General features: G+C 54.8%; 1 protein-coding gene across 1 annotated transcript in view; it reads left to right on the top strand.

The window, feature by feature from the left end:
* The window catches only part of PARVG (parvin, gamma), a 36,952-nt gene extending 18,103 nt beyond the window's left edge, over positions 1 to 18,849 (top strand). The window contains exons 3-12 of the mRNA XM_011934775.1: positions 342 to 444; positions 1,671 to 1,811; positions 3,105 to 3,220; positions 4,599 to 4,654; positions 6,144 to 6,166; positions 8,367 to 8,425; positions 8,559 to 8,627; positions 10,793 to 10,894; positions 17,941 to 18,013; positions 18,510 to 18,849. Of these exons, the coding sequence (XP_011790165.1) occupies positions 342 to 444; positions 1,671 to 1,811; positions 3,105 to 3,220; positions 4,599 to 4,654; positions 6,144 to 6,166; positions 8,367 to 8,425; positions 8,559 to 8,627; positions 10,793 to 10,894; positions 17,941 to 18,013; positions 18,510 to 18,619 (852 nt within the window). The 3' untranslated portion in view covers positions 18,620 to 18,849. The remainder of the gene's footprint in view (positions 1 to 341; positions 445 to 1,670; positions 1,812 to 3,104; positions 3,221 to 4,598; positions 4,655 to 6,143; positions 6,167 to 8,366; positions 8,426 to 8,558; positions 8,628 to 10,792; positions 10,895 to 17,940; positions 18,014 to 18,509) is intronic.
* Positions 18,850 to 19,466: the final 617 nt, after the last annotated feature.

Genomic DNA, 19,466 nt, shown 5'->3' with positions numbered 1-19,466 from the left:
GTTCATTGTCCAATTCTTTCCATTCCCCAAGCCACTTCCCCATTTTTAGGTATTTGCTATGGTAGTACCCCAGTTCCTGGTACTAAAACCTCATACATGATAATGACAGCCCCACGCTGCTCAGGTTTGTGATGAAGAGAAGCAGGGAGTCTGCAGGAACCCAGAGCAGTCCCCTAACTCAGCCTGGGAGATCAAGGAGGGCTTCCCAGTGGAGGTGACATTTGACCAGGTCTTGAAAGATGGGTAGGAGTTGGCAGGCGAGAGGCAGGCATTCCAAGCCAAGTGTAGGGCCAGGTGAGAAGCCCCCATCCCCCTAAAAGTTGTCCCCTTGGGGCCTGCAGGTGCTGATGGAGTGGATCAACACCACTCTCCTCCCCGAGCACATTGTGGTCCGCAGCCTGGAGGAGGACATGTTCGACGGGCTCATCCTGCACCACCTATTCCGTAAGTGGCTATTTCTGGGGCTGCCTGGGCCTTGGCCCCATCCCCCTGACCTGGTCCCTCCGGGCCCTACAGGTAGGCTCTCTCCCTCGGTCCCCACAATGACCCCGGGTTTAGGGACCCCTGTCTCACTTTCTAGATGGGCCTGGGCTGGGGAGATAGAGGCGCTATCCATGGCCCATGAGTGAGGGGGCTGAGCTGGGGCTCAGGCTGGGGCTCTGACACCTGGGTTGGTGACCTTTCCACCACACCACACTGCCTCTCCAACACTTAATGAGTGCCTGCTGTTTTGAGGTGCTGGGAGGTAACAAAAGAACCCATGGTCCCTGCCCTCGGGCTGTCCCAGGCTGCTGGAGAGAAAACGGGCAGTCCTGGGTGGCTGGGGACAGGGCTGGGCTCCTGCCTCCGTGTTCCTCCTCAGTCTGGAAATCTCCAAGGGGCTTTGCTGGGGGTGTGCATTCTCGGGGCCGCCTCCTGGCCCCGGGCAAGTGTCCCCACAAGCCCCAGAGTTACCCTCTCCCTTTGCCTTTGTGTGTTCATGTCTGGTCTACGCATCTCTTCTGCACACAACTGTGGTCTTGGAGGCTACAGATAGGAGTCCTACAGATAGGACATGATTCCATGTTCTCAGCACTTCGCCTGGGGCCAGCCTCTGCAGTGTTCACCGAGCTCTTTGGAGATGGGCTGTACAATTCCACTCATGCGGCTAGCACTTCCGGTCATGTCCCATGTAGCAGGCGCAATTCATCCTCAGAACAGCCCTGTGCTGTTACTATCCCCATTGAACAGATGATGAAAGGGAGCCTCTGAAATGCTCATAATTTGTCCAAAGTCTCATGGTTAGGGAAGCAGGGGGTTCAGGATAGAAGCCTAGGAGTGTAGGCTTTAACCACAAGGCCACACTGCCCTGCAGAGATGAAGTAGACACAGCTGTGCAGAAGAGCAAGGGATGCAGGCACAGGCTGATCAAGGTGAGGTGGGCTGTCTCGACCAGCTCAGGGGGCTGAGACTTGCTCATATCATGTGGCCTGCATGCCCCACCAATTCCTGGGAGCTGGAGGGCGTACCTGGTTGAGGCTGTGGGTGTGGCCCAGGGTCCAACGCCAAGAATGAGCTCTCTAGACCCATGTTCTCTGAAGCACCAGGCAGGCTCAGCCTCCTGGAGGGTCCCCAGGTGCTCTCTGAGCTGCCCCCAGCCAGGGGCCCTCACCACACTCTCCTGCCTCCAGAGAGGCTGGCGGCACTCAAGCTGGAAGCAGAGGACATCGCCCTGACAGCCGCAAGCCAGAAGCACAAGCTGGCGGTGGTGCTGGAGGCCGTGAACCGGAGTCTGCAGCTGGAGGAGCGGCAAGCCAAGTGGAGCGTGGAGAGTACGTGGGCCGCAACCTGGCCACCCCGGGGGTGTGTGGGGCCGCTGGGGTCCTTCTGCTCCAGGCTTCTCACCCACCAGGAAGGTGTGCTCATCCTCTTCCCAGCAGGGGTACAACCTGGGAGTCAGGAAGGAGGTAGAAGCCTCGGGCAGCCACAGTCAGTCATCTGGCAGAGCAGCCAACAGCCCAGCACATGTCTGTGCCCCGGAGGGTGTTACTGCAGCAAAGTGCAGCCCAAGCATAGCAAACGGTCTCGTGGAGAATGACAGTCACTGCTGAGTTCCAAGTACCATGGTCGGCCCAATCCTCACTCTCATTTCATTAAAGTATTGGAATATCTGCAGGCCCTGCTTGTACAAAAAATGAGTGTGCCTGGCCGGGCACGGTGGCTCATGCCTGTAATCCCAGCACTTTGGGAGGCCGAGGTGGGCGGATCACCTTAGGTCTCAGGAGTTCGAGACCAGCCTGGTCAACATGGTGAAACCCCATCTCTACTAAAAATACAAAAATTAGCCAGGTGTGGTGGCAGGTGCCTGTAATCCCAGCTACTCAGGAGGCTGAGGCAGGAGAATTGCTTGAACCTGGGAGGTGGAGGTTGCAGTGAGCTGAGATGGCGCCAATGCACTGCAGCCTGGGCTACAAGAGTAAGACTCCATATCAAAAAAACACCAAAAAACAAAAGAGTGTGCCAAACACCTAAAATTCCCACCCCACCTGGTTCACAGTTTGGTATAGATTTCTTTCCCTTCAATTCTCTATATCCCCTCAACCCCCATCCCAGGTGAGAAAACTGAGGCTGAAAGAAGTTAAGCAGCTTCTCCAAGGTTGGGTGGTGAGGATTTAAGAGTCAGTTTTCAAACCCAGGTTTTGTTGGGTCATGTGCACCTGCATTCGCAACCTGTAACGTCTCACAATCCGTAATTGATGTTGATGAAATCAACCTTGAAGTAAGTCACACTGAGCTGAAACCTAATGATCGTTCAGCCCGTGCCTTCCCAGAGGTCACTTGGTTGTTTCCAATTGTAAACAGTGCTGCAGTGAACGTCTTTGTGTCTAGAGCTCCTTCCACAAGGGAGATCGTACCCCTGGGCTGTATTCTAAAAAGAGGGATGACGGGGTGAAGTGTGATGGTTTTTAGGTTCTGAACATGTATCTCCAGATCTCTGCTCTGCAGAAGGCTGGACACAGACCTCCTTCATCTGCAAATGGTTGTTCTGACAATGAGGAAAGCTTCATTTGGCTGCACGTTTTGGCGGCTCCCTGGGCTCTGATCTGTCTCCACTCTCTTCCCAGCCATCTTCAACAAGGATCTGCTGTCCACCCTGCACCTTCTTGTGGCCCTGGCCAAGCGCTTCCAGCCCAACCTGTCCCTCCCAACCAACGTCCAGGTGGAGGTCATCACCATTGAGGTAGCAGCTGGGCCCCCAGGGATTTGTAAGCAGCAGCTGAACGTCTTGGGTCCTCATTGCCCACCCTGCATTGGTGGAGTTGGCTGGGGCGGGGCTCACCCAGGTTGAGTTTCAGGGAACCCTGAGAAAGAGAATCCAGCCAGGATGGCCAGGGGGTGCTGTCTGGAGCTGGAGACAGGCTGGTAAGAGTCTAGTGGGGCTGGCAGAGGCTTGGGGACATGAGGAGGTCCATGGCCGGCCAGCTCCATTTGACCTCAGCAAAGGGCATCTGATTGGCAGAGGCTGAGGCCAGGGGTTGTCAGACCATATCCCTGAGCCATGTGTGGCCGTCTGTTCATAGCCACAGGGAGCCTTCACACCGCGAGGCAAAACTACTACTCTCACCATGAGGGTGCTGTCTCTTGTTAGATCACTGATGACTGTGACAGTGCCCCGTTCTCCTCTTTCAGGAAGCCTTCCTAGGTTTCCCCACCCTCAGATGTTCTGTCTAGCGTGTGGCCTGCCTGTGCTGCAGTTAATACCCAGGAATCCACGCTTCCCTCTCCAGACAGAGTCTTAGCATCTTAATAGGGGGCCCCACCTGCTCTTTGCTTCCCATGACCCCTCTGCCCCACCCCAGCCTCGGGTCCCTCATGCAGAGGGGCTTCGTGTCTGAGGGCTTACCTCTGACTTGCCCCAAGAGAATAAGCCAAGTTTGGCTAAACCTAGTCCGAGTCATTTCTACTTTTTTTTTTTTTTTTTTTTTTTGAGATGGCGTCTTGCTCTATTGCTCAGGCTGGAGTGCAGTGGCATAATCTCGGCTCACTGCAACCTCCACCTCCTCGGCTCAAGTGATCCTCCCACCTCAGCCTCCCAAGTAGCTGGGACTACAGGTGTGAGACACTGTGCCTGGCTAATTTTTTGTATTTTTGGTAGAGATGGGGTTTCACCCTGTTGCCCAGGCTGGTCTCGAACTCCTGAGCTCAAGCCATCCACCTGTCTTCATCTCCTAAAGTGCTGGGATTACAGGCATAAGCCACCACACCTGGCCTTTTACTGTTTTTTTAAAACCATTGATTATAATTCCCTACCAAGCAGTTGTGTGGCTTGGTCTATACTGCCAACATAAATCAGAGGTGACTTCATTGATTCACTCCTTCATCATTCATTTGTTCATAGCCACACACTCATTGATACGGCCCTCCTCCCGCCGTGAGACTCTGAGGATGCCTGGGGGAGTGAGGCAGACACATCCCCAACCTCAAGACTCCTGGGGAAGAAAGACAAGCCAGGAGGCTGTCCTGAGGAGAGATGATGCAGAGCAAACGGGACACTGGGGCTGCTTTGGGCCCCAGAGTTTTCTGGATTATTTAATTTTCTTCCCCTTTATTTTTCTTAGAGCACCAAGAGTGGTCTGAAGTCAGAGAAGTCGGTAGAACAGCTCACTGAATACAGGTGAGGGAGGACGAGGGCCCGTGGGTGGGGCTGGGGCTCACAGCGGTGATCGGGGGGCAGGGCGGGGCCGGGGCAGATCTGCCCGACCTTTGTGGGAAGGGCCCTCACACTCTGTGGCTTTCTCTCAGACCCAAAAAGGCTGCACTGACCCCTCAGTTCCACGGTAGCACACAGGACCCCTTTCCTTCCAGCCTCCAATCAGGTCCCTGCCTGGCCCCTCCCAGCCACCCTGCTTTGTTCTCTAGGGTGGGGGCCCCTGGGTTTGGGGCACAGGAGCCAGTGAATCTGTGTCTCTAGTGTGAGCAGGATGTTCCTCTTTCCTTGCAAAGCTGTAAGAATCTTAGAGGCCCCTGCATGGCCAGAGGCTGGCCGTCTTACTCCCCACCCACTGGGGGTGTGGCCATCCTGCTCCCCGCCCACTGGGGGGTGTGGCCATCCTGCTCCCCGCCCACTGGGGCATGGCCACCTGCTCCCCACCCACTGGGGCATGGCCACCTTGTTCACTATCCACTGGGGCTGGCCATCCTTTTCCCCGTGGAGCAGAACAGGTGGGGCCTGGAGAGGGATGGGCCCTAGGGGCTGCACAGCTGCCAGCAGGTCCACCTTTGCTGGCTTCCATGTGACGCTGACTCACGATCTCTCACAAGGATGCAGCCAAGTTGCTGGCCAGGTGGGGCTGCCATCCTCTGAAGGCTTGGCTGGTGCTGGAGCTGTGTGGACAGCACACGGCGTCTGTCCCTCCTGGCAGCCTTGACCTCTGTGCTGAGCCCAGGTCTCTGTCCCAGGCTGCTGGGCTCTGCCCCGTGGGGCCCAGCTCTTTTCTGGAGGGCTGTGTTTAGAGAGACTCGGCCTGTCCTGGATCTACAGAACTTCTCTTCTATGGGGTAGGGGTGGATCTAAAAACCTGACCAAAAAAAAAAAAAGAAATTGTTCGAAAACAATAAAAATGGGGTGAAAGAAGCCAGACCCAAAAGAGAACACATGGTATGGTTTCATTTTCACGAACTTCCAGGACAGGCAAAACCAATAGATGGCAAGAGAAATCGTAGCTGTGGTCAGTGTAGGGAGGGAGGGGATGGAAGGGAGAACACGGTGGGGGGCGGGGGTTGCTGGGAGGGTCTGCAGCATGTAAGTGGGGGTGATCACACAAGTGTGTATTTGTGAAACGCACAAGCTGTAAATTTACGACTTGTGCACTTTATGATAGGTGTGATGTATCTCCCTCAGAACAAAACAGGAACCACAAAACCAGCAAAATCCAAATGTCTCTAGGTGTGGAAGCCTCAGGGAAGGGCACGAACCTGTTTCTGTCCTTTGCTTCCCACAGAGACCTTCTCTGCTATCTGCCCTACCTACAAAGCTGCCAGGAAAACCACAGCATGCCAGTTTCTTTGCGACTTTGCCAGCACTGATGCTTGTCATATTGAGACATTGTAGGTTTGCAGGGTTTTTTTTAACCATTTGTTTGCTTTTTCCACCCCCTGCACAGCACAGACAAGGACCAGCCTCCGAGTGAGTACTTTCTTCGTTTTTGGAAATCTGTTCCTATCTGATGCGTGTTAATGCAGACGAGTCCTGATGGAGGGTTAATTGCTGAGCATTCTCTCATTTGCCTGTCGCCTGCTGTTTGTATCTCAAGCCTCATTCTTATTCATTTGTCCCTCTTTCTGTCTGTCCATCATGAAGCTGGCTGCTCTTTCTCATTATACTGTTCCTGTGGGGAGAGAGATTTATAATTCACATAGGCGGTGATGGTGGAGTGTGGTAAATGTGTGGGCTCTGGAGTCAGTGGTCTGTGCTCAAACACCAGTTTTCCCACTCGTTAGCCACTTAAGTTTGGGCAAGTACCTTAACTTGTCTGTGCCTCAGTTTCCTCATCTATAAAAGGGTACTCACCTTTTAAACTGGCAGTGAGGGTTAAAGGAAGTAATTTGTGAGTGTGTTCAGCATGTGGGCAGTGCTCAATAGTGAGTGGGCAATAATGTGGCACCTACCCTTCTGACAGAGCTGTTCACCAATCAGTGGATTGATCTAGTTGCTACTTCTTTCATGCATTCATTCCTTTGTCAGTGGTCTGGCCAGCTCTTCACCCACTCATCCATTCATCCATTTATCCATGTATGGGTCCATCCTTTCTTCCATTCATCTATCTACTCACCCACCTATCCACCTACTCGCCTCTCCATCCATCCATTCATCCATCCATGCATCCATCAACCCATTCTTCCATTCATCTATCCAGTCACCCACCCACCCATTTATCCATCCCTCCATCCATCCATTCATGCTTCCATTCATTCATCCATCTACCCATTCATCATCTATCCATCCATCCATCCACCCACCCACCCACGCACCTATCCATCCATCCACCCACCCACCCATGCACCTCTCCATCCATCCATTCATCTATCCACTTATCCACCTATTCGTCCATCCATTCATCTATCTACCCATCCAACCACCTATCTATTCACCCATATCTATCCATCCTAACACTATTTTTCCTCCCTGTACCCTCCCCACTTAGACACATAGCTATGTGGGCAGGGATGCTATGAGGGGCACTTCACCTGCAGAGGTAGAAATAATAACCTGCCAGGAGCTTCTGAGAATGGGGGCTGAGGGAGGCTGAGTCTGGGGAGAAAGGAGAAGGGAGGGGCAAGGAGGGCTGGCTGGGGATCTGTGTATGTAGCAGGAGGTGCAGCCTGAGGACATGAGGGGTTGCCCAGGGAGCAGTATTTTGGGCATGGGGCAGCATGAGAAGTGGGTGTCACAGGGTGAAGAAACCCAATTTCCCTGACCACTGATGTGTCCACCATGTTTATTGATTTCAGGGGGCATTTTAACATGCATGATGCTATTTGGTGCTACTTTCCCCCCTTCATTAACGAGGGAACTGAAACAGAGAGGGGTGCTGTGATTTGCTTGGAGTCACACAGCTGCTGAGTGGCAGAAGCCACAGCAAACTCAGGCCAGTCTGTGTATTTGGTGCCCAAGGACCAGTGTCCCCATGGGAGGTGTGTTAGCTGCAAATAGCAGGAATCCAGCTTGTGCACAAAGGGCATTAGCCTGAGGACATGAGGCGCCTGAGACTGGAACCCAGGGCCTGAGCCACTGTTCCCAGACCCCAAGGGAGTGAATGAGTTGCTGAAAGAGCTGGCCTTTTGCGGGCAGCAGATTCAGACACTCTTGGGGGCGGGGGGAGGCAGCAGGGAGGAGCCCTCACTCAGCCAATTTAAAACCAAGGGGAGGAGACTCATGGACCCTGATCACCCACCTGTAGCAGCTCCCGTGGCCCTGGGGAGTGGAGCAGGGCCCTGGGAGGAGGGAGGGCCAGCTGGCAGATAAAGGGCTGCAGCTGTGCCGACGTAGTAACAGGTGTTGGCTGCAGGAAGAGCGGCTGTTTATGAAGTCCTACTGTGTGCCCGGTCACTGTGCCGCGGGGCCAGGTGTGTTATCTGCTATCGAATTCCATCTCTGCAACAACCCCAGCTAGGGAGGCACAGAGAGAGAAGGTGACTCCCCCTGGGCCACACGGCCAGGAGAGCAGTGACTCAAATCCAGGTCTATTTTATTTGAGAACCATGATCTAAAACGACAGCTCCCTCTGGACTGGTTATTCTAAGAAACTTTTGTGAAAAAAAAATTCCCTGTTTGGCACAAAGATAATAGCATCGTAATGAGGTGTTTATTGGATCTGTGTCTGCAGAGGACGTCTTTGATGAATTATTTAAGCTGGCTCCGGAGAAAGTGAACGCAGTGAAAGAGGTAGGAGAGATCAAAGCTCTCAGCAGCTCTCGGGCCGCCCACCCCACCCACCGCCCACTTGCGCTGTAGGAGGGAATCACGGGTCCTTGCATCACACCTGCTGCATGCTAGGCCCGTGTTCTTCCCTGGTTAGGCCATCGTGAACTTTGTCAACCAGAAGCTGGACCGCCTGGGCCTGTCTGTGCAGAATCTGGACACCCAGGTAGGGACTGAGCTGCGGCGTCCCCAGGCAGGGCAGGGCCACTGGCTGTAGGAAGGAAAGAGGGTTCTGCAGGCCTTGGGAACCTGCTGTGTGGTGGGGGTCGTATCACCTCTTGGAGGCTTAAGGTCTCCCTCCCCAGTGGGACTGTTGCTGGCAGGCAGCACTGGCCACCAGGGACACAGTGGGATCCCGGGGGTGGGGGTGTGGGAACACTTCACAAACCTGGAGTCACCTCGGCTGTCACTGCTTCTCATTGTTATAATTTTATTTTATAATTAATCTTAGACTAGCTGATGCCAAGACTTGAAGCACATGAGTCTTCCCTGCGTGGTTGTGTTCGCCCAAACAGAATTTATTAGATTTGCGCCATGTGCCAGGCGTAGGTGACAGCGCAGCCCCGCCGTCTGCAGGCTCCATGTCTATCACAAGCACCCTGAGGAGCCCAGCCCTCCCACAGCTGACTGAAGCTAAATTTTCCCAGGAGCAGGAGTAGAATCTCAGGGGGTCAGCACCCACCGTGGGCTGTGGCTTCCCACACTGCAGCGGGGAGCAGGGGGTGCAGAGGAGCAGAGCAGCTGCCAACCCGGGGGCCTGCAGAGTGGGCATGGAGTCTGCTGGATGCCAGTGGCCTCAATGGGACATGACGTAGGCATCTGGCCACCTGGGTTGTGCTGGGGTCTGGGGTGGGGAGGGAGTCTGGTCCCAGATGGACCAGTTGGCTCATGAAGCTCGTAGCCAGAGCTGCTGACCTCTCAGAGAGACTCTGGATAGGCATTGGCTGGGGAGGAAGGGATAATGTACTCCCATGTCTAGTCACTAAAACCAATAAAGCCCTCACTATGTGCCAGTCCCCAGGCAAAATGCTTTCCATGTTAACTCATTGAATCCTCCCCATAATCCTCTGAAGTGGGGACTATACTACCCCACTTACAGAGGAGGATGTTAAGGCACAGAGAGGTTAATTAACTTGTCTAAGGTCACACAGTGATAAGTAGTGGACCTGGGATTTGAACCCAGGCAGGTGGGGCCAGAGTTTGTGCTTATAACCACCTCATACAGTGGCCACGTGAGAAGTGTGTGTGTGATATGGTGTGGCAGCATGGCAGGGTGGAAGTACCAGGCTCTGCAGCCAGATAGACACACATTTCCCTCCTGCCTCCACCACTTATGGGCCCTGGGCTCTGCTGAGACCGCTCCACATTTGCTGTGTGACCTTGGGTGAGTTACTGGACTTCTCTGAACCTCAGGCTCTTCTTATAAAGTGGGTACAAGACAGCAACTTGGTAGAGTTGTGAGTGATACATGAGCTGGTGAGCCCCACATGTTTGGTATATTGCCTGGCACGCTGCTGGCATGAAATAAATGAGAGATTTGTAGTTTTATTATATTTCATGTGGGTATAAACAGGATGATTTCTGAGATTTACATTCTACCTGTTCCATCTTTATCTCTCCCTTGGTAAAATAACGGGTTTTAGAGACTCATGGCATGTGCAAAGGTGGTATTTAGAGACTGTTCAATAAAACGGGGTAAGGAAGTCCCTTGCGTTCCAGTTGTATTACCAAGGAATAGCGGCGGAAAAGATTTCAGGCCCAAACTAATAACATCGAAACAGGCTTAATATGAGGAAATTCCATTAAGGGCTTCGAATGGCAGTTTCTTCCAATATCCCATCCTGTGTTTTGTATCTTTGAAGAGACTCAATACGATTATATTAACATATGATATGCTGGTGGCAGGGACGAGAGCTTTATCTCTGAACATACAGACAGAACAGACAGAAATATTAATGTGGCAGCCGGCGAGATGAGCCCGGTGTGCTGCTCTCTGCCTTTTCTGATGGAATAATTTTACACTTAACTCTGTTTTCCCCTGTGTTTCTGTAGCTTGTGAAACAGCGTGCTGTTTAAAAACTGACATGAGGCTATTCTGCAGTAAGTTTAGAAAGTACTTTTTCCACTGAGCATGTACTGTGTACCAGGCAGCCTGAAACCACTTTTTACCTGCAACGCTGTGAGGTCAGGAATGTCTTCCCCACTTCTCACCAAGGAACCAGAGGCTCAGAGAACTTGTACGACTTCCTTAGGGCCACACCGCCTGTCAAAGACAAAGTGGGCTTCCCCAGACTTCTTCCATATGACAGTCTTCAGTTCCTGCCTTTGTAGTTTGCAGACGGGGTCATCTTACTCTTGCTGATTGGACAACTTGAAGGCTTCTTCCTGCACTTAAAGGAATTCTACCTCACTCCCAACTCTCCTGCAGAAATGGTAAGTTTTCCAAAGATTTTTCTTGATGGTCTACCTCCGGGTGAACAGATATACAGAATTGACATGACCAATCTGTTTATTCACTTCCAGGTGAAGTGAAGGGTGTAGGGGAAGCTTGTTTGTCTATATGTCTGCCTATCCATCCATCCATCCATTCATCATCCATCCACCCACCCACACACACACCCACACACACACCCACCCATCTATCCATCCACCCACCCATCCAACCATCCATCCACCCTTCCTTCCTTCCTTCCTTCCTTCCTTCCTTCCTTCCTTCCTTCCTTCCTTCCTTCCTTCCATCCACCCACCCACCCATCCATCCATCCACCTACCCACCCATCCATCCATCTATCCATCCATCCATCATCTACCTATCTATCTATCCCCATCTACCTATTATCCACCTACCTGTCCACCTATTAGCCCTTCTGTTCACCTACCAAGCCACACCATCTATGCACACATCCATTTAACTGCCCACCTATCCATCCACCTACCTGCCTGTCCATGCACCTATCTTCATGTTTATTCATCTACCCAGTCCATCCATCCATCCATCCACCCACCTGCCTGCCTGTCTACCCACCCATAGGAATTTTATCTATATGTCTATCTGACCATCCATACATTCATCCATCCACTTGTCTACCTGTCCATTTACCTGCTTGTCCTTTCATGTATCCATCTGTCTGTCCTTTAGTCCATCTTCCTGTTCTGTTTATTGATCCACCCAATCTACCCATACACCTGCCTGCCCATCCGCCCACCTGCTCACCCAACCATCCCCTACCCACACGTCTGTTCCCTCATTCCCTGAGTGCCTGTTTAGTGCCAGGCCCTGAGCTGTATGGGATGTTAAGATGATGCAGCACAGCTCCTGCTTTCAGGGACCTCTCAGTCTGTGCCCACTGTTCTCCTAGTGACAGGTGGTCTTGCAGGGCCACAGCAAAATGTGTTGGTTCAGATGCCTGGTTCAGAAGAGGGACCTGGAACAATGAGGGGTTAGAATAATCTCAAGGAGTCAAGAAGGGCATTGCATCAGAGGCGAGCTGGGAGGTTGGTTAGGGATTGGTTTGCACAGTTATCGAGGAAGGGCTCGCAGAGGGGAGGGAATAGCGTCAACAAAGGCTCAGAGTGGGGCAAGAACAGGAATGGGTCAGGGAGCTGTCGGTGCTTCACTCTGGCTAGAGGGGCTGGAAGGGTGGGGCCTGACCTGGGGGGCTCAGCAGTTCCCACGTGGACCCTAGAGGCTGGTGGACTGGCTGGGAGCTGGCTGCCTGCATCCAGGCACGAGGGCTGCGGCTTGACCTGAGGAAGAGGGACGGAGAGAGTGCTGGAGGTGAGGTGGGAGGGCAGTTGAGCCTGCGAAGATGCAGCTCCCACCGCCTCTTCCCCAGGTACAGCCTTCAGTGCCCGCTGGCTAGTCCTGCCTCCGCCCCCAACCCGGCCCCTGTTGTGTGTGCTGCCACTTCCTCGAGCTCCCTGGGCTCTCCCACCTCTGGGCTTTGGCACAGGCTGCTCCCCTGTTAGGAGCGCCCTTCCTACCCGGTAGGCCTGGCCCATGAGAAGGGATTTTACTCCTTTCCAAATAAGGAAACAGAGGTCCACGGCGGGCCAAGGCTTACCCCGGGTCACTGCCAGGCAAGAGGCTGGGTCTTGTGCTTTTCACCACCAGCTCCCTGCCTGCCTGGACCTCAGGTTTTCTGTCTCTGAAAATGGGCTGACAATGCCTGCCCCCCACTCAGGCCACACAGGTAGCAAGAAAGAGTTTGGAGAACCATCGAGGAGTCAGCATTGAGGGACATGTGGTCCCTAGTGTCCCCAGCCTTGCCTCTCACAGGAGGTGACGTTGGAGGCGTGCATCCCAGTGGACAGGCTGGAGGGTTGGTGGCTGGTGGCATGCCCAGGATCCTGGGCAGCCAGCTTATCTCCATCCATGGCAGGGTTCCTGTGGCCCGGGGCAGGAGGACCTCTTTATCTCTCTGCAGCAGTAGCTTTTTCTGTAGAGATGAAGCAGGAGGCAGGCCCACATACCCAGTCCCAGGGCCAGCCTTTGGGGCTGTTTCTGGGAGAGACAAAGGCTTCCATCCCTTTCACATGCCCAGGGCGTCCCTGGCACTGGATCAGGCCTCTTGGCCTATCTGGGGCCCAGTAGCAGGTGAGGTCACCCCTGGGCTCCTACCAGACTGCCCCTCCACCTGGACCCTTCTTCCGGGCCCCTCCCCTCAACCCTTCCTGGACACCCACCCCATGCCTCTCCCCTGCTTTAAGTGGACCACCCAACTGCCAAGCCCCATCTGCCTCCCCGGCCACGTCCCCTCCTCCCTTCCTGCCGACTCCCAGCTACAGCCACATGACCTCTGGCCCGCTTCCAGCTCTTCAGGGCCTGGTCCTCCCCCATTCCCTCGCATCCACCCAGGCTGTGCTCTCAGCCCAGCCTACCCCGGCTTTGCTTCCCACCTGCTTCCCTGGGCGGGCAGCCAGCTCTGCCCACCTTCTCAGCTCCTCTGCAGTCCCTCAGTGCTCTGTGGGGCCCTGAACCACAGTCCATACTCCCTTGGGGTTAGCTCCCTGCACTTTGCCTCTCCTGGCCCTCTCCCCTCTCCTACCTCCATGCCTCTGTGGGGGGCGGGGCAGGATTGCATCTCCATTTTACAGAGAGAAGCCCGGAGCCCGAGAGGCTTACCCAGGACCACCCAGCTGCTCAGTGGCAGCCTCATGCCAGGACAGCCTACCGCCCGCAGCCTGCCGTGTCCCTCGCCCCCAAGGGGATGCATCTTGAGTGGGTGTGGCCTCCATCTTCCCTAGAGGCCAGGTGCTCTGGACTTGGTTCCCAAGAGCTAGATGCTGGGTCAGAGCAGCGAGGCCGGGACAGCCAGTGTCTACGGTCCTGGTGGTCGTGGCAGGCAGAGTGGCCACTGCTTCGTAGGTTCTTCCATTTGGAGGAGCCGCATCGGCCAGCCGTTGCCACAGACGTGCTGCTTAACAAACCACCCGAAAACCTAGGGGCTGAAAACCACGCTCATTTCTTCCCACGGACCGGCAGGTCGACTGAGTTTAGCTGCTGGAGGCTCAGTTAGACTTTGTCACTCCTCCGAGGACTGGATGGGGATCAGGCTGCCGTGGCTGGGTGGCTCGGCTCTGTGCCACAGCCTGCCATGTTCCTCCTGGGACCAGCAGCTGGCCCGGGCATGCTTTCCTCCTGGCAATGGCAGACACACGAGAGACCAGACAGAAGGCATGAGGCCCTGGCTTGGAATGGGCAGGCTGCCACTTCCATTGGAGCAGGCCCTGTGGCCTTGGCAGTGACGTGGGACAGCCCTGCTAAAGTGTGTGGGTGCAGAATTGGGCCGATGGTGGGATCTCCCGCAGGCGGTGTGGACAAATGTGCAAGCAAGTCCTCATATTGGGTCTTGGAGTTAGGAACTCTTCCCATCCCCATTTCCACAGAGGAAACAGTTCAGAAAGGCACAGAAGCCTGGCCCAGGGCACACAGTGAGTTAGGGACCTCCCTGTTTTCCTCCTGTGGAGCCAGTGTGAGCCCCTGGGAGCTGGAGGGTGCCAGGGCTCAGTGGGGTTGAAGCCAAGGCTGAGACTGGGTTCCGAGCTTGCCTCGGGAAGGCAAGGCACTGAAATGTGAGCGGTGAGAAGGTGGAGGAAGGGGGCAGGCGGGACCACCTGTGGGCTGAGGGCCTGGGGCTCAGAACCCAGCTCAGAGCTGCTCTGGGGCACCCATGGGCTGCAGGGCCTCTGCTCAATCTGTTGCACCATCCAAGCCCCAGTTACAAGACGGGAACAAACGTGCAGACTTCCATGTTGCTGTGTGCAGCCACTTTGCTGAATCCACTGATTTTAGAACCTACTTCTGAATATGAGTCAGATTAGATGTGGGGGAAGAGCAGCAGCCTCTTAGCTCAGACCCCAAGAATGAATTTTTACAGCATATTGTGGGCAATCTCTGCTGCAGGAATGTGTAATCGAAATGTTGAAGAGGTCGTCAGCAGAGGAGGGCGGGAACACCAGCCCTTGCCGAAGGTGGGCCCCTGCGGAGTTGTTATCTTGGCAGAGGAGCCTCTTGAAATTGGATTTCTCATTATCAGACCCTCTTTGCGGATGGTGTTTGTGTGAGATAGTCATTCGTTATAGGCACGGAAGTTAAGGACCAGGGGAGAGAGGATCATTTGCTCCCAGAAATCAAATCCCTGGAGCCAGGAATCCTTGGCGTCCTTCCACATTAAATTATTCTTCCCCAGGAGGATTTGCACGCATCCTCCCGGGTTGTAACCTTCTCTTGGCTCCGTGGAAGGTGGTAGTTTTATCTTCATCTCAAACCGCACACGGAACAAAAATCTCTGGACGGAGCATCGTGAGATAGCTCTGCAGTCAGGGCCAGCTCTTCTGGGAGATGATCTTTTGTTCGGATTGAGTGTCATTGAGGAGGAGTGTGACAAACAGAAGCAGATGTCATAATTTTCCGTGTTGATAGCAGCTCCCAAAGCATAAGCTCCATGAGAGCAGGGGGTCTGGTCTGTTTTGGGTACTAGTTGCATGGCTAGTACATAGTAGATGACAAGCATTTTTTAAATAAGTGAATGAACAAAGTTATCCCAAAACATTGGTCCCAGGAGGTGCTCTGTGACAAATGGGTTCTATGAATAAATAACTTGGGGAAACATGTCTAGCCTTGAAGGTTCATGAGACCCACTAACATGTTCAAGGTTCTGATAAGTCCTGCAGTGAAGGACTTCCATCTTATTTTATTTAATCCATCAGTTTCTTAAAATGTTTGGCCACAGATATCCCCTTTCCTGTCCATCCCAGATCACAGTTTGGGAGATTCTGGCTCACTGAGTATATCGAAGGCGGGGCTTTGAGGCGGGAGAGCACAGTGTGGAATCTAGAACCTCAGGTTCTTCAGGGTCTTGTTCTCACTCCGACATTTACTCTCCGTGTAACTGCAAATAATATTCGTAATGAGAATGTGAACAATAGCAACAATTGCAACCCTAGTTTCCCAGAATATTCCAGGCTAGGAGGAAGAACTGGGGACACAGTGATAGGAACTTCCGGTGATACTCTGGTCTGTCCACTCAGAGCTTCCCGTCCATCTTGGTCTGGACAGCCTCAGAGCTTCACCCCGCATTGGCACCTGCAGCGTGCTACAGCATTGGCTCCGTGTGATAGCCTTTGTTTCGCTCTGTCTCCCAGGCTGGAGTGCGATGGTGCAATCTCGGCTCACTGCAACCTCTGCCTCCTGGGTTCAAGCAATTGTCCTGCCTCAGCCTCCCAAGTAGCTGGGATTACAGGCATGTGCCACCACACCCAGCTAATTTTTGTATTCTTTAGTGGAGACAGGGTTTTACCATGTTGGCCAGGCTGGTCTTGAAGTCCTGACCTCAGGTGATCTGACCACTTTGGCCTCTCAAAGTGCTGGGATTACAGGAATGAGCCAACGTGCCTGGCCCGTTTCTTCTTGTTGGCTGACTATAGAGGAGCGGCCTTGATGCTGCTGCTGCTGGGCACCCTGCCCATACACTCCTTTCCATCTGGGACCCGCCCTCCATCTTTGTGTCCCCAGGTGGGGAAGGACTATGGTAACCCACTTCCGGCTCCTGTGCCTTCATCATCCTCCCCTTCAAATCTTGCTTTGTGGCTTCAATTCTGTGTCCGTCATCACGTTGGATGTGCATGGCAGCCTTGGAGAGGCAGGCAGACAGATGCATCATCCGCATGACACAGATGAGGCAGCTGAGGCCCAGCCAGGATGTGTGACTTGTCTGAGGTCAGACACTTAGTGGCAGGGGTGGGGGTGGCAGTGCACAGACATCCAAGCTAGATCCCAAGAGTCCTCTTGCTCGGGCCCTCCAGGAGATGGCTGGAGGTGGCCTGGGCCAGGCTGGCATTCTGGATGAGTCTTGCCTGGCCTTGCTCATCCAATGCTCGGCCAACCTGGCTTCTTGGCCCCTGGCTGGGTTGCCATGGGATCTGCCCTGCCCTGGTGGGACTGCTGTGGCCAGGCAGATAGGGAGGGAACAGGACCAGGCACGGCTGACCCCTGGGCTGGGATGTCCAGCCCCTCTAGTGGATCTACTGGTGGCTAAAGCAGAAGGGAGGACCTGTTTGAGGTCACAGTGAACCAGGAGTTCGTCCCTCTTCACCCACACCAGGCTGCTGCCCTAAGGCAAAGGGCTGGGACCTACTCTGGTTGTAGATGAGGCCCAAGGGAGAAGCTAGAATGGAAAGGGAGGGGACCCAGTGCGGGAGGGCCGGCAGGGCTCCTGCGCTTTCACCGTATCCTACAGCAAGGCACAGGGGAACTGTGGCAAGCCCACTTTGCAGATGAGCAGAGGGAGGCCCCAGGCAGGGACCAAAGTGAGCAATGAACCCCTGGGGGACCTGACTGATGCCCAGGCGCCCTCTACCTCTAAAGGGAGCCATCTCCGAGACTGCACCCCAGGCAAGGGGTGGCGGAAAGGACAGCCACTGGGTGGGGACCACTCTGGTCTCCAGCCTGCTTCCCATGGGCATTGGAGTGGACACACCTGGTTTGAGCACTTTCTGTCTCGTGAGCTCCAGTGAGCCCCTTGGTTCCTCCGAGCCTCGATTTCTTCACTGTGCTTTGCCCTGGGAAACAGCTGTTCTCAAAGGAGCTCTGCCACCCCAGGCCCTTGATCCTTTCCCTGGGTAGTTCTCCCTGCCTGGCAGGACTCACAACCAGGCATCACCTCCACCAGGAAGCCTTCCCTGATCCCTGCTGGGTATCCTCTTTGGTGATTGTGTTTTTCAATGGCAGTGGCCCCTGGATGCGTGCGTGTTCCCAGTGTGGTACAGCACCTGCTCAGAGTGGGGCCTGTGAGTGGCTGAGGAATGAGGCATGGATTGTTTGTGTGACGGAGTAAGCTCCCCATCCTTGGGGGCTGTAGGGAGTTTGCGTTCATGATGGACATGGCAGACAACAGGAAGGGCTTGGCACTTGGGACCCAGGGCCTGGCCTGGGGCGGCTGCTTGTGCCCACATCTGACAGGGCCTTGTCTTTATAGCTGCACAACGTCACCCTGGCGCTGGAGCTGCTGAAGGATGAGGGTCTGCTCAGCTGTCCCGTCAGCCCTGAAGGTGAGTGCATGGCCGATGCCCACATGGTGGTCAGCCCTGGGTGGCCGCCTCGTGCGAGAGCCACAGAACAGGGTGCAGGGCACTGGGGGATAAGCACGCATTGGCAGAGTCCTCTTGCCTGGCAGGGGTGGAGAATGGGTGCTTGCCAAGGTTTCCTGGGAGGGGGTACTGCAGCCCCAGGGGAGGAGGTCCTGGGGTGGGGGAGACCAAGGTCTCTGGGGACAGGCTGTCCAGAGAAGCCAGACCTTGAGGAGTTGCTGTGTTGGAGGCACCACAGAAGGGTTCAGGGGAGGACTGGCCAAGAGGAGGAGGCAGGTCACGCAGCGGGCGTGGGACTCAGGCCTGGGGTGACCAGCTGTCCTGGTTTCCAGGGATTCTCCTGGTGTTAGCACTGAAATCCTGAATGCCAGGAAACCCCCCAGTGCAGGGCACACCGGGATGGTCGCTCACTGCCACCGAGGCCTGACCGGCTGCCCTGCCCTCCTTTGGTCCACAGACATCGTGAACAAGGATGCCAAGAGCACTCTGCGGGTGCTCTATGGCCTGTTCTGCAAGCACACGCAGAGAGCACACGGGGACAGTATACCCTGTGGAGCCCCGAATTGACCCTCACTGCCCCCAAAGCCCAGAGCCTGCCTGTCAGCTCAGCTCAGAGGGCCCGAGGCCGCAGGGGGTCCTCCCACAGTCCTGCTGTTTCCTGTGCATTCGTGACCTGCTTCCCTCCCACCCTGTCTCCTGTCTCCATCATCAGATTATCTCTGAACCCCCTTGTGTGGATCCTTTTGAGCTGCCTGGCCTTGCTCAGTTTATTTTAATAAAAGTATTTCTGGGAGGGATTCTGGGAACTTGCCAGGGTCCTGCGGAGGGCCCTTAAACCCGCAGCCTCCCTCCCGTGGGGTAAGTGTGGGTCACATCAGTCTCTGGGCCCAGGCTCGTGAGAGCCCAGAGAGGTGGCGTCACTCAGGGCTGGAGGCTCTCAGGGACAGGGCCCACAGCCCCAGACCCTAACCTTTCCAGCCCAGCTCCCCACACTGGCCTGCTTCTCACTTGGGATGATGGGCCCCAGAGTCACCCTCCAAGTCAGGAGCCTGCGTGGCTCCATAGCCACGCCCCCACCCACCGGGAGAAGTGGATTCAGTGACTGTTAAAGCAACACAGGCCGGGCTGAGCCCTGCAGCTGCCCTCATGAGTTTTGCCCGAAAGTCACAAAGAAGGAGTCTTCGTGGTTGGTTAGTGGGTTCAGGTCGTCTCCAGTCTGTCTTCGGGAGCTGTGGTTTCCCACTCGCTCCAGTGAGACTTGGCGTTTTCTGCACATAAGAGTTGCGTGGGAGAATTGCACATAGTTGGTCCAGGGCTTCCAGAGTGGGGCTGAGCTGATGGCTGATGGGAGCAGGGGAGGAGGCTGGCAGGGAGGGCTGAGGCAGGCAGGGAGGTCTGAGGCTGGTGGGGAGGG

The sequence above is a fragment of the Colobus angolensis genome, unplaced genomic scaffold (assembly GCF_000951035.1).
Source record: "Colobus angolensis palliatus isolate OR3802 unplaced genomic scaffold, Cang.pa_1.0 Scaffold138, whole genome shotgun sequence".
Classification (NCBI taxonomy): domain Eukaryota; kingdom Metazoa; phylum Chordata; class Mammalia; order Primates; family Cercopithecidae; genus Colobus; species Colobus angolensis.
This window is presented reverse-complemented; position numbering and strand designations above follow the sequence as displayed.